This window comes from Suillus bovinus (genome assembly GCF_016758785.1).
Source record: "Suillus bovinus strain UH-Sbo-P2 chromosome Unknown EDB93scaffold_8, whole genome shotgun sequence".
Lineage (NCBI taxonomy): Eukaryota > Fungi > Basidiomycota > Agaricomycetes > Boletales > Suillaceae > Suillus > Suillus bovinus.
Genome location: NW_024542064.1, coordinates 89252 through 101967, shown reverse-complemented (window position 1 = coordinate 101967; position 12716 = coordinate 89252). Strand labels below are relative to the sequence as shown.

General features: G+C 47.3%; 4 protein-coding genes across 4 annotated transcripts; 3 read left to right on the top strand and 1 right to left on the bottom strand.

The window, feature by feature from the left end:
- The first annotated feature begins 4 nt into the window (after positions 1 to 4).
- EDB93DRAFT_1125339 (uncharacterized protein) lies at positions 5 to 2232 on the top strand. The gene is made up of 5 exons (XM_041448712.1): positions 5 to 184; positions 237 to 338; positions 396 to 623; positions 712 to 1055; positions 1105 to 2232. Exons 1-5 carry the CDS (start codon positions 64 to 66, stop codon positions 2080 to 2082), a joined length of 1773 nt encoding a protein of 590 aa, XP_041311077.1. The 5' UTR covers positions 5 to 63; the 3' UTR covers positions 2083 to 2232.
- A 146-nt stretch (positions 2233 to 2378) lies between these two features.
- On the top strand, positions 2379 to 4242 carry EDB93DRAFT_865247 (uncharacterized protein). Its single transcript, XM_041457747.1, has 9 exons — positions 2379 to 2603; positions 2655 to 2687; positions 2747 to 2919; positions 2966 to 3048; positions 3106 to 3315; positions 3374 to 3509; positions 3558 to 3709; positions 3766 to 3791; positions 4167 to 4242. The coding sequence occupies exons 1-8, from the start codon at positions 2451 to 2453 to the stop codon at positions 3777 to 3779; spliced, it is 954 nt and encodes a 317-aa protein (XP_041311076.1). The 5' UTR covers positions 2379 to 2450; the 3' UTR covers positions 3780 to 3791; positions 4167 to 4242.
- A 2400-nt stretch (positions 4243 to 6642) lies between these two features.
- EDB93DRAFT_1246930 (uncharacterized protein) lies at positions 6643 to 7209 on the top strand (the record flags this gene model as incomplete). The annotated part of the gene is made up of 4 exons (XM_041452515.1): positions 6643 to 6664; positions 6730 to 6873; positions 6923 to 7126; positions 7184 to 7209. 4 exons carry the CDS (start codon positions 6643 to 6645, stop codon positions 7207 to 7209), a joined length of 396 nt encoding a protein of 131 aa, XP_041311075.1.
- A 2786-nt stretch (positions 7210 to 9995) lies between these two features.
- EDB93DRAFT_1200595 (uncharacterized protein) lies at positions 9996 to 12232 on the bottom strand. The gene is made up of 6 exons (XM_041450935.1): positions 12055 to 12232; positions 11578 to 11998; positions 11341 to 11523; positions 10685 to 11281; positions 10165 to 10628; positions 9996 to 10114 (listed from the first exon to the last, which is right to left on the bottom strand). Exons 2-6 carry the CDS (start codon positions 11741 to 11743, stop codon positions 10106 to 10108), a joined length of 1419 nt encoding a protein of 472 aa, XP_041311074.1. The 5' UTR covers positions 11744 to 11998; positions 12055 to 12232; the 3' UTR covers positions 9996 to 10105.
- Between the last annotated feature and the right edge of the window lie 484 nt (positions 12233 to 12716).

The window sequence follows — 12716 nt, the reverse complement described above, 5'->3', positions numbered from 1 at the left end:
GACTCATGACTCTCAGCGACTGCGAATATTGTCGAGATTGCTGACAACTTCCAGTCTCACGAGATGAGTTCTTCCAGCACATCTCCAACTGCACAAGATATCTGGAAGTGGACATTCACTAAAGAAGCCATCGCTCCATGCTTCATTAGAGACGTCCTCTCGATGAAGGAATCCAACGCCAGAGGTCTGCCTCGTCTCTTTGACCGCACAATCTACCTAAAACACTGTGTATCTAGATGCCGACTTTTACTGGCTGGGACACATCCCGTGTCGAACAGTGTTCATTGTCGGTATAGTGGTTGGAATCCAGGACTACGAAAAACGGACGTTGTACACTAGTAAGTGAACATTTTTGTGGCTAAGCTTTTTAAGTATTAACTGAGCTTGATTAACAGTTGACGACTCTACGGCTGTCATAGACTGCGTGCTTCGTCATGTCCCACCTAAAGCTCCAACGAATGCTGATGCAAGTCGCTCGGTTCAGAAATCAAAATGGGAGGCGACTTCGCCTATTCTTCCTCCGCCACCACCCACGCCTGTTACTGCTATCGGCTACCCAGTACAAATAATTGGCAAAGTTTCTCGGTTTCACGATACGAGGCAAATAATAGCTGAATCTATTGGTAAGTGCTACGCCAGTATCTTATACTGCAAGCTGAGCGTGTTCTCATGACTACTTTTCACGAACGCAATATGGGAATGAACTTGAAGAACCCTGCCAGTCGACTAATGACCAATGGAAACACTGGAAAACCGTTGCGGAGCTTCACAAGTCGAGATACTCCGTGCTCAAACCATTTGAGATACCAGCGCCTCTTGCTGTTTCTTCATATGAGACTGGTTCGAAAGAGCCTGGAAATTGGCATGAAAGGAGACTACCAGCTGCGGCATCTAACGTTATATCTTCTTCCAACACTTGTGCGTTGGTATCTGGGACGGGTATACCCGTGCCCCGCACGCCATTGAAGCGTCCAGCACACCACCATGCCCCATCCTCACCGCTTACGGATAGCACAACCTCCGTCCCATCCAGTCCAATCAAACATGGATCTACAGTAAGTGTGCTGCACTGTATATAACCATCATCCAACTCTTCATTTTTAGGACCCACCGAAACTTCGTCACCCTTCCCGGTTACATGCGCGGGACCTGACTGAGAACACATTTCGATTATACCTTAAGCATTACATGGATAACGCTATTGTGGCCCCCGATTGGGACACAGATGATGATTCATTCTCGACGCCGACTAAGCGCCCGCGCGTTCCATTGGACCAGACTCCCAAGGCACGAACGGTGTGCGCGATGCATGACATGACGCCACGCGCATCTGCTCTTCATGATAGTGCTCCCCATCGCCCTGCATTCACACTCTCGCACCTACGCCGCGTCCCGGAACTCGCACTCCTGGCTTGCCGGGTGGTTCATAACGAGATGAAGCGTCGTGCCCGAGCAGAAAGGGATGTAGAGAAAGACAAAGCTATACAGACACAGAAGACCTCGAAACCTACGCATGGACCCTTCTCGAAAAATCTTGCACATTCACAAATGAGGACCAAGCCTACGGATGTGCCGCGTGTGAAGATGAAGCGCCTGTTTTCATGGGCGGTGTTAAAGCTATATGAAGAGGGTAGCATCGTGCTCTGGGACAAACCACTGATGCCCGTCCCTGTCTCCGGTTCTCGTGTTCCTGGGTCTGGCGACACAAACGGGTTGTGGAAGACTGTGAACAACACCGCTACTTGCTCAAGTGCGAATGACTCTGTGTTTTCAACCGCCAATAGCACGATGTTTTCCTCTACCGGTGCTTCTTCGTCCAAGTTCGTCATGTCTGAAGAAGATGCCTATCTTTCAGATCCACCGATGTATGAGGAAGATGAAGCTTATGTTTCTGTGACGCCGGCATTGCTTGCTGCACCTGTGCGAGAGATCATGCGTGCGAAGGGGATGCGAAGCAAGAGTGCCAAGGTCGGAGCGGAGGAGATCACCAGGTGTCTGAGAAGAGAGGATGCACGCTGGGCGCGAATTGGGGCATGGGCTGTGGAAGAGACCATGGAGATGATTCTTGGAGAGTGGAAGTAAGTTAGTCGCGTTTTGTTTGGGGTCGATTGTGTCTGGGTTCGCAGTGTAGTAGCATATGATGTCTCTAACAGTATAATATAGCATACAAGGTAGTGAATGTATGGATTGCTCTTTTTGTACAGGTGGGCATATCTATGTTGGATGAAAGTTGCACTGTAAAACGCAAGTAGACCGGGACTGGGTACCGGCGAAGTATTACATAAGTCGAGACGCGACGCGTTTGTCTACATTTGTTTGGACAAATGCTATACCAGCCATACACCCGAATAGGTTTACATTTGATTTATCAAAACAAAAGGCAAACCCGGTATAACTTTCACTATAAACGGAATCACCTCTACTTCAGGACGCACATCAAAATCCCCAAAATGGCAACCTTGGATGCCCAGGAAATAAGAGAAATAATTGAGCGCTTTCGAGTTCTGATCGTAGGGAGAGCAAACGCAGGCAAAACGACCATTCTTCAGAAGGTCTGCAACACTACAGATGAACCAGAAATCTACGATGCCAAAGGAAGAAAGGTGCGCGTGATGATCTATGCTATGCGTCTACTGCTGATCAATCGTGAGTAGATCGATGCTGACGTCGTAAAATCCTCGATCAAGGTGTGTGCACCAATTGTCCTGTGCATATAGGCTATGCGCTGACGGACTTGGATCCTCAGCGCGGAAATCACAACATCTCAAACGAAATGGTGTTCAAAAGCAATCCTGGTTTTGTCTTTCATGACTCTTGCGGTTTTGAAGCGGGCTCTGAAGGAGAGTTTGAGGACATGAAGAAATTCGTCTCAGAACGCGTACACGCGAAGAAACTGGAGGAGCGAATCCATGCCATCTGGCAAGTAACTACCTTCTGATATTTTGCGCTTGTTGATTGCCATCAGGTATTGTATTCCGATGGACGAACCAAGTCGAACATTCCAGCGGTCGGAGGAGAAGTTCTTCTTGGAGTGCGACACTGGGCATGGTAAGCTTTTAATTTTATTGTCACTTGCCATGCTTCGACTAAATCATGATGCTTCAGTTCCTGTGGTTGTAGTGTTCACCAAGTTCGAGGCTCTGCGTCCATTCGCGTATGGTGAACTCAAGAAGCAACTAAAAGACATATCCGCAGAAGAACGCTCAAAGAGGATTGCAAAACGCGTCGAAGAGCTGTTCACTCAGACAGGTGTCTGTGATAGGTTATGTGACTCTGAAAACCGCACCCGTCCTAAGTTCTACGTACGCTTGGAGAGTAAGTGATTCAGCTTTGACTCGTCTCATGTCAAAGTTGACGTTAGTAACCGTCCTAGATATGAACAAGCCAAATACAAATTGTAACACTCTACTGGAACGCACCACCTTCGCACTGGATAACGAAGAATTACGGTTGTGCTTGGTATCGACACAACAATCAAACCTGGAACTTTGTATAAAATGCGCCGTTGCGTGAGTCACAGATTTTATAGATCACATTTTTGTTCCAACATCATCTAGAACACTTGTTGATCATGCACATAAACTATTTGGGCTACTTCGAATCAATGATGGTGTCTATCAGTATGACATTGCTAAGTGGTTTCCTCATCTCAAAGTAAGACGAATATCTATTCAATCTGACGATGCCCTGGTGATGGTGCTCATGGATGGTAAATATTGAAGTGTTGAAACTTTAGACTTTCTGATATATTTTGCTTCACTGTAGTTGCACATCAATAAACAGCTGGTGAGATTGTGGTTTATGAAGCTCCAACAGCATGGTCAACGCTGATGCTTTGTTCCTGCTCGCCTGTTGACAGTATGTAAGTGCCTTGATTGGTCATAGTCCTCAACCCGTGCTCATGATCCTCATCCCTCGCTGCTGCTCGCGTGTCGACAGTACGTAGGTGCCTTTACTGTTTGTAGTCCTCAGCCCCTGCTCATGATCTCCATCCCCTCGCCTGTCGACAGCGGGTAAGTGCCTTGATTGTTTGTAGTTTTCGACGTGCTCATGATCCCCATCCCTCACTGCTGCTCGCCTGTTGAAAGTGGGTGAGTGCCTTGATTGTTTGTAGTCCTTGACCCGTGCTCATGATCTCCATACCTCGCTGCTGCTCACTTGATGACAGTCGGTAAATGTCTTGATTGTTTGTAGTCCTCGACCCCTGCTTATGATCTCCATCCCCTCGCCTGTCGACAGTGGGTAAGTGCCTTGATTGTTTGTAGTTCTCGACATGTGCTCATGATCCCCATCCCTCGCTGCTGCTCGTCTGTCGACAGTCGGTAAGCGCCTTGATTGTTTCTAGTCCTCGGCCCCTGCTCATGATCTCCATCTCTCGCTGCTGCTCGCCTGTTGACAGTATGTAAGTGCCTTGATTGTTTGTAGTCCTTGACCCGTGCTCATGATCTCCATCCCTCGCTGCTGCCTGCTCGCTTATTGACAGTCGGTAAATGCCTTGATTGTTCGTAGTTCTCGATACGTACTCATGATCCCCATTGCTGCTCGCCTGTGACAGTGGGTGAGTGCCTTTACTGTTTGTAGTCCTCGACCCCTGCTCATGATCTCCATACCCTCGCCTGTCGATAGCGGGTAAGTGCCTTGATTGTTTGTAATCCTCGACATGTGCTCATGATCCCCATCCCTCGCTGGTGCTCGCCTGTTGACAGTCGGCAAGTGCCTTGATTGTTTGTAGTTCTCGATGTGCTCATTATTCCCATCCCTCGCTGGTGCTCGCCTGTTGACAGTCGGCAAGTGCCTTGATTGTTTGTAGTCCTTGACCCGTGCTCATGATCTCCATCCCTCGTGCTGCTCCTCTGTCGACAGTCGGTAAGTGCCTTGATCGTTTGTAGTTCTCGATGTGCTCATGATCTCCATACCTTGCTGCTGCTCGTCTGTCGATAGGGGGTAAGTGCCTCGATTGTTTATAGTCCTCGACATGTGCTCATGATCCCCATCCCTCGCTGCCGCTTGCCTGTTGACAGCGGGTGAGTGCCTTGATTGTTTGTAATACTCGACATGTGCTCATGGTTCCCATCCCTCGCTGCTGCTCGTCTGTTGACAGTCGGTAAGTGCCTTGATTGTCTGTAGTTCTCGACGTGCTCATGATCTCCATGCCTTGCTGCTGCTCGCGTGTCGACAGTATGTAAGTGCCTTGACTGTTTGTAGTCCTTGACACGTGCTCATGATCTCCATCCCTCACTACTACTCGCCTGTTGATAGGTGGTAAGTGCCTTGATTGTTTCTAGTCCTCGACCCATGCTCATGATCTCCATCCCTCGCTGCTGCTCGCTTGTTGACAGTCGGTAAATGCCTTGATTGTTTGTAGTTCTCGACACGTACTCATGATCCCCATTCCTCGCTACTGCTCGCCTGTCGACAGTATGTAAGTGCCTTGACTTTTTGTAGTCCTCGACACGTGCTCATGATCACCATCCCCTGCTGCTGCTCTCCTGTTGACAGGAAGTAAGTGCCCTGATTGATTCCAGTCCTCGACCCGTGCTCATGATCACCATCCCTCGCTGCTGCTCACTCTCCTATCGATAGCAAGTAAGCGCCTTGATTGTTTGTAGTTCTCGACACGTGCTTATAATGTTCATTCTTCGCTGCTGCTCGCGTGTCGACAGGAGGTAAGTGCCTTGATTGTTTGTCCTCGACCCCTGCTCATGATCCCCATCCCTCGCTGCTGCTCGCCTGTTGACAGGAAGTAAGTGCTTTGATTGATTCTAGTCCTCGACCGATGCTCATGATATTTATCCCTTGCTGCTGCTCGCCTGTCGACAGTCGGTAATTGCCTTAATTGTTTCTAGTTCTCCACCCGTGCTCATGATCTCCATGTCTCGCTGCTGCTTGCCTGTTGGCAGAACGTATGTACCTTCCATTTTTTTCATACTCAACTCATGCTGACGATCGTTACTGCTCATCTGTTGATAGGAGGTAAGTGCCTTCATGACTTTCTGTCCGCAACCCATGTGGACAGTGCTCAAATCTTGCTTTTTTTGGCAGATGGTAGGTGTCTTGATCATATCTTGTATTCAAATGATACTGAATAGTATAATGATGGTAACTCATTTTCATAGCTTGATGTAAGTATTTTCTGTTCTATCACATGAGTCAGACCACCATCGCTCATATAATGCGTAGTTCGTTGAGTATCCCTCCGTGATTACTCATTTTCCATGTTCACTCATTGCATATTTTCTTGCCCTGTGCAGAATGTGAGTCATTTGACCCTAATAATGTGAAGGATTAAATGTCTCAATCTCTTTGCTGGATCTTTCACTCTATAGGATGTGCGTGTATTTTAATCGCTTAGGATTTTAGCCACTTCATCGCTTGTATTCATCATGTGTTCGTAGAATGTGTGTTAATCATATCCTGTCTGATATGGTGGAACTCCGCTGACATACAATCTTATTTAGCTCGTACGTCCATGGATAGCAAACCTTCTGGTGATACTCATCTGGTTCCGACCCCTGACAGTTTGTAAGTTACCTGAGCACCGCAGTCATTGTCGTACACAACCTGGTTAATTATTTGCAACTGTCACGTCAACCAAATAGAAGGTGCGTCTCTGTTATTAATCAAATCTCAATTTGCCACCTCATGATTCCTATATTCCTTTCCTGTAGGAGGCAAGTACTTTGCTCTGCGGAGTGGATTCTGACACCCACACTTTCCACCTATGGCTAGACCAAAATCGAGAAAAATGGCATTATTCGCGTCCTTCAGCCTTTGGTAGGTTGGTTTTCCTGCGCATTGATCCTCAGCACTGTAAGAGTGTACAGCAGGCTGTGAAAACTTCTGTTGCAAACAAAATTGTTCAGATTGGCATCGGTTAGTTTGTCCCTGCCTGACCAGTTGGAGTCTTAATAACAGTATTCAGCTACTATCATCGTCCTCGAGTACTCCGCCTTCCTCGCGAACAGCTCGAAGGGATGGGAGTACATCAAGTCGGCCGTGGACTACTATCTGAAATCTCCGACAGCTGTCGCAGTGGAGAAAGGAGCGGAAGAGATTTCTCGTCAAAACTACAACAAAGAAGAACTGGAGAAGAAGGTTTTCGAGTTCATCCTTGAAAATCGCTTGTGTACGTTCCCTCCCCTTGTTGTGAATCTGAAAGTCGAAACTTACTGACAGCCTGCAGCAAAGGACTTGACAGAAAAGAAGTAGATGATGTTCGAGCCAAGTTTCCTGTTTTTGATTCGTTCTTCCGTGCTATGCCCTCGTGTTGTACATACCGAGCACGCCTCGATTCCTGAGCGGTGCAGACTAATGTTTCCTTAATATTTTCGGTGCTTTTTCATATGCTATACACTATGCTCGGCACGACAGCTTCAACTGCTGAGCACTGCAGATTGTATCGGGTTTCAACACCCACTTCTCAGACCTTATTATATCGTGTGCTATTTTGTGTTATGCAGGCGCACTCGTCAAATGATCGCTGTTTATTCTCATTTTCAATCATGAGAATTTGGGAACTGGCTCGGTAAGCTTGATGTTGAAACGGACGGACATGACGACTGACAACATTGTCGATGCTAGTCAGCAGCCTGGGGGAGTAAGACATGTACATGGGAGACTGCAGTAGATTTAGAACAGACAAATCAGAAGGCAATCGAAGCATTGTATCATTGTCTGGTAGTTGAACATAACTTCACTGTCTCGACAAAGGGTAAGATTTCGGACAGCAAACCAAGGCGACAGAAAAAGATGCGGCCGTATCGAGGTACTGACAGCATCGTGAAGCGTAAGTATACTGTGGAAACGACAAGGTAGCGCCTCAATAAGTTGCAGTCGGATAGAAAAGAGGCTAGATACGAGCCATTGTGAATATGAGAAACATTCTCATGACAAGGGACGCACCATCAAATGTCCTACGACTGATCTGCGCGGTTCTTAACGAGTCCCATCATTCTTCCGTACGTCATACTAGAGGGTGACTGAAGGCGTTCCATATTTTTGTATATTTTTGTCTGCGACCCCAAAGACATGTTCAGGTATGGGCCATCGGGTCAGGACAAACGGCGGTGTCGCTGAAAAACAATATACGGATAGATTTTCCATTTTTGATAGGCGATGTTGACAAGAGTGGTAGGCGTCTCAGCACTTGGGGTTGCATGGCAGGTGTGGTCACTGATCCGCCTTTGGTAGAGCGAAAACGGGTACTGGCGCAGTCACTGCTTGTAGGTGACCACTTGAAGGACCAGATGACTTTATGAACATGTCACTGAGCAAACTTTGTGGACTTATGTATCCAATCAGCACGGTGGGGATGAGAGAGCGATGGATGACGAGGCTTACGCAGACTGGACTCGCTGAATGTTACTGTACTTATGAGCATGTCTCACTAGAGTCGGCCTCGGTGAACAGATGAAAAAGTTATGTAAAGCAATCGCAACAATCTTCGTGTCATTTGTTGCAATGCTCTACAATGCATTTGGGGATACCCATGGAATGGTTCGAAAATCTACGCTCGGCCAGGTTTTGCTCGAAGCAGGCTGGGTCGGCGTGAATGAGGCTGTCGTGCAAAGTGATTCGTATAGCTAGCGTTTCTACTGTGGAAGCGCCTAGATCTTGGCAACAAAGAGCAGTGTATGCCTTCCCTGATCACGATCAGGTCAACGTCATCTAATATCAAGAGATCACCTTGAGGCCAGCACTTTCCCTGGTCGTATAATGGACGACTATGTGCGGGCTCAAATACTGCGGCATAGAATTAAAAAAACAACTTGTTGGCTGAGTTGAATTTGTAATTAAATAATGGTTTGTATCCAATTTGGGCCACTAACGCCAGAGGTACCCGCTGACTAATCTACAACTCAGGTCCCCGTTCAGCATGGTGATAGTCGCTGCCGTGGTCCAAACCTCTCTCAATATACAGGAATGACCACCGTCCAATCCCTGAGCTTCCTGGTGAAAATTTCTGCTGACATTTTCAAATTCACATCAGCAGACCATGACTGCGCAGTTACAGTCACGTATAACTGCGACCGGCCCCCAGGGTACGATGCAGTGCCGACCCCAAATGATGAGCCTGAGCACGAGGCCGAGTGCTGGCGACAGGCTGCCGGCAAAAGGATGCACCCGAGTGTTCGAATATCAATGCATCAATGTCCATGGTTATAGTTCTAACACTTACTACCACGGGGCGACTCGGATGACTGTCACAACATGGATCAGGAAAGCTGGATACAGTCGTCCGTGATAGTCCGGGTCTCCATACGATCAAGTTTTGTTTTCTGTACGCATCATCTTTTGCAAATATTTTTCAAAGCTCATAACAATCTATTCTGCATTATTTTGCCTAACCAGCCATCCGCTTGTTAGGTACTTGAGAAAAACTCGATGGTCCAAAATAAACGCATATACGGCATATCTAACCTCCGTCACCTCGTGTCTCCCAATTTTGTTCTCTACATACTTTAATTTCCCTCGACATTGGGTCCAGGGACACCTTTTTGATTCCTCACATGCTGTAGAAGATGCTATTACACGAATGGTAGTGCCAAGGAGCTGAACACCATTTTTGTCATGTTGGGCTGTGGCCTTCTAGCTCCCTCGCCAAAGCGGCAAGCGCTGGTGGAGCCCAGAAAGACGTCAAGAAAGTCGTGTCTTCAGCGCTGATAAGCAATACGTCTACTGGCGCAAAAGGTAAGGGAGGACTATATCGGCCAAAATTCCAGGGGTAATCGATCAGTTGACTGACCTCGCCATGATATCGATAGAGTTTGAGGCGAAGGCAAATTCATCTCGCTGGTAAAGAGCAGTAATTTGGATTGAGGCCACACAAAGTTCATCCGCCGAAAGCGAAATGAAATCTAATCACGCTACTAAGAAATTTGAAAATCGTCCTGTCAGAATGCTTCATCGTATCTTTATTTCTTTTCCGCCATATTGGTTGAATGGGCTTAGGAGATATCATGCATCCACAAAACATCCCCCAACGGACAATAAACAAGGAGACAGAAAAAACTTGGAACATTCCTCATAATGGAGGGATCACTCCGATATAATTACAAGCATACACTACATGCCAATCTAATACAATCATCTGTGCAATACTGTTCTACATAATCTGATGGAGATGTAAGCAGGAGGTCACCCTCGTTGAGCAGATTTACTCACATAATTGCGGATGTCGCTCGGGAAGCTTGATGATGACTGTGCCATCATCTCATTGTGTGTCGTCTCATGCGAGTTGTGGTCATTGGGCATGAAGTCATCTAGACAGAGGTTATCCATGCTGCCATCCAATATGAATGGTTCGTCCAGCCTGTTTTGCGTGCCGTATTCGTACAACTCTTGGTCCGAGAAGTTTGGGGACACGGGGTAATTTTGGGAAGAAAGTGGATGAATGGGGTTAAGTAACTCGGAAGAAGCATGAGCAGTGTCTGTGAGGAGTTGTGAATTAGTTTGATATGCGCCATGTGGTAACGTGGAAGCTGTGGATGCGTGTACAGAGACAGGATACCGGAAGTGGTATGTAGCAGAGAAGACAGGAACTGGACGTGGGCGACTTGAGGATCTTGCGGGAGCTTCTGGATCCATAATACGGTACACATCCTGGATGATGGTGTATACGGTAGGATCTTAAACGACAAATCGATCAAACACCTGTTACACGTGAAGGTCAGAAAGGACGGACCTGGAGATTTGCACAGGGTCTCCCAGTACTTGGGCACTAGAGGTGTGCTGTATAGTAACGGAACGTCGCCGGAAGAACCGGTAAAATATGGTCCGACACATTTGAGTTTTGTGTCCTCGCTGTGTATGGGTGCGCCATCCAATAAGACTATGTAGGATGACTTGCCAATGAAGGCTGAGGGTGAGACGAAGGTCACGGTGGTATCAACGTCCCTTATGGGACGTGGTGTGTCTGAGGAAGTGCGTGAAGCGACACCTTGAGGGAGTAAATCATGCGGAGAAGAAAATGGTGCATCCAAACGTGATGACTCGGAAGATGAGCTCAAGAATGAGCTAGACTGTGGCAAAATGTCAATGTATACTGGAGTACGCATGTCAGGAAGGTGGTTTCGTTTAGACGATGGCATGTATTGTCCAGCAGATACAGATGAGCCAGTAGATTCAGAGGAGCAGGTGGATGAGTTGTCAACGCTGGTTACCGTCGAATATAAAGAGGAAGGACAAGGGTAAGGTTCATCCCGGCTATGAGGAGACAACATCCGCGACGAGTCGACTTCACTCCGCGCGCCATGACGTTGCAGGGCAAGCGAATCGACGACTTCCAAAATGGTAAAGTCTAGTTACCGTGATGTCATGCACAGGACTACGGATACTTACGTTCCCGACCCTCGAATGTGTCCTTGAACTGTTGTAGACGACTGCCTATTTGTTTTGATGATCTGTACTTTCCAGTCTTGCGGTAGATGTAGTCTGAGATGAACTGATTGCGCTGAGGGAACCGACTTAATATATGTGCTTCCCGGGCGTAGCTTGGGTGAACGGATCCATATTCCTGAAGGCCTGAGGAGCGCCGACTCAGAGTCACGTGGACTATCAATCAAATATGATCCATACCTTTTAACATCATGGCTTCGAGACAAGGTGGCCATACAGGCTCGGTATTATTACCCTTGAGATTTTTCCAGCTTTTTCTGACCTTCATGATCGTCCGAAAAATATCATCTGTACTTTGGCTCGGTGATATTGAACGCAAAGGATTGGGACCGCGTGGTCTTGCCATGCTGTAAGTTCAAGATTGGAGGGTAACGTTCAGAACGTGCTTGGTGAGCGTGAAACGTGACGGAATGTGGGCGATCAAACAATGGGCGCAGGGGAATACAAAACGAGAGTGATCTGATTATAGATCAATATAGGTGAAGTATAGCAATGGGAACCTGGCTGATATAACTTGGGGGTAACGGCAGACATGTTTTCCGGATGCGGCAGATTTGAATAAAAAAACAGCTTAGGTGTAATACGCGGAGGGGACGATAATCTAGAACCCCGTTGGTCAAGCTATCTGCATCCGAAGCTTTGAGTTCGCTAACTCACTCTTGAGAAGTACGAGACGGTATGGGTCGCGCCGCCCGAGGTTCTGGCGGTACCGTAAAAATGAGTACCCCCAGTTGGCAACTCAGTAAGGGACATGTCGAAAAACATGCGCCATGATTACATTTCAATGGTGAGAAGCCGTTAATGTGATGGCCGTAGTGTTGCAAGATGTGGTGATATTTGTCACTCAGATTCGTGACAGCGTTTCCGGCGATGTGATCGTCCCGGTTCGGATAATTCCGATCGGAGTTCAATCCATTTAATACACCAGATTATCTTCCAATGAATATTTCTACAATGTAAGCCTCGAGATTAACTACTACCATTTCTCAGGCCTGCCTGAGCACTCGACGTCAGCCTCATTGGCATGCTTCCCCGTTTACCTTTGTTTGAACAATAGGCCAAGCCCATAATAATTTGCGGCTTTCCTCCTGAAACCATACTTGCGCCGATCAAGGATCTGACTTGCGCCAGTTTTTGGGATTTTTATCATCTTTCTGCCTACTACCCGGGCCGGGGGAGCCTATATTTCTTGCCACAGCTCAGTATCGCTGATGAAATTCGGCCCTGAAGAGAACCTTCATACCTACTATTCCTATTTATTCCGGCAACTGCACTTGGCGATCGACATGCGTATGGAACCCGAACACGAGTTCTTAACA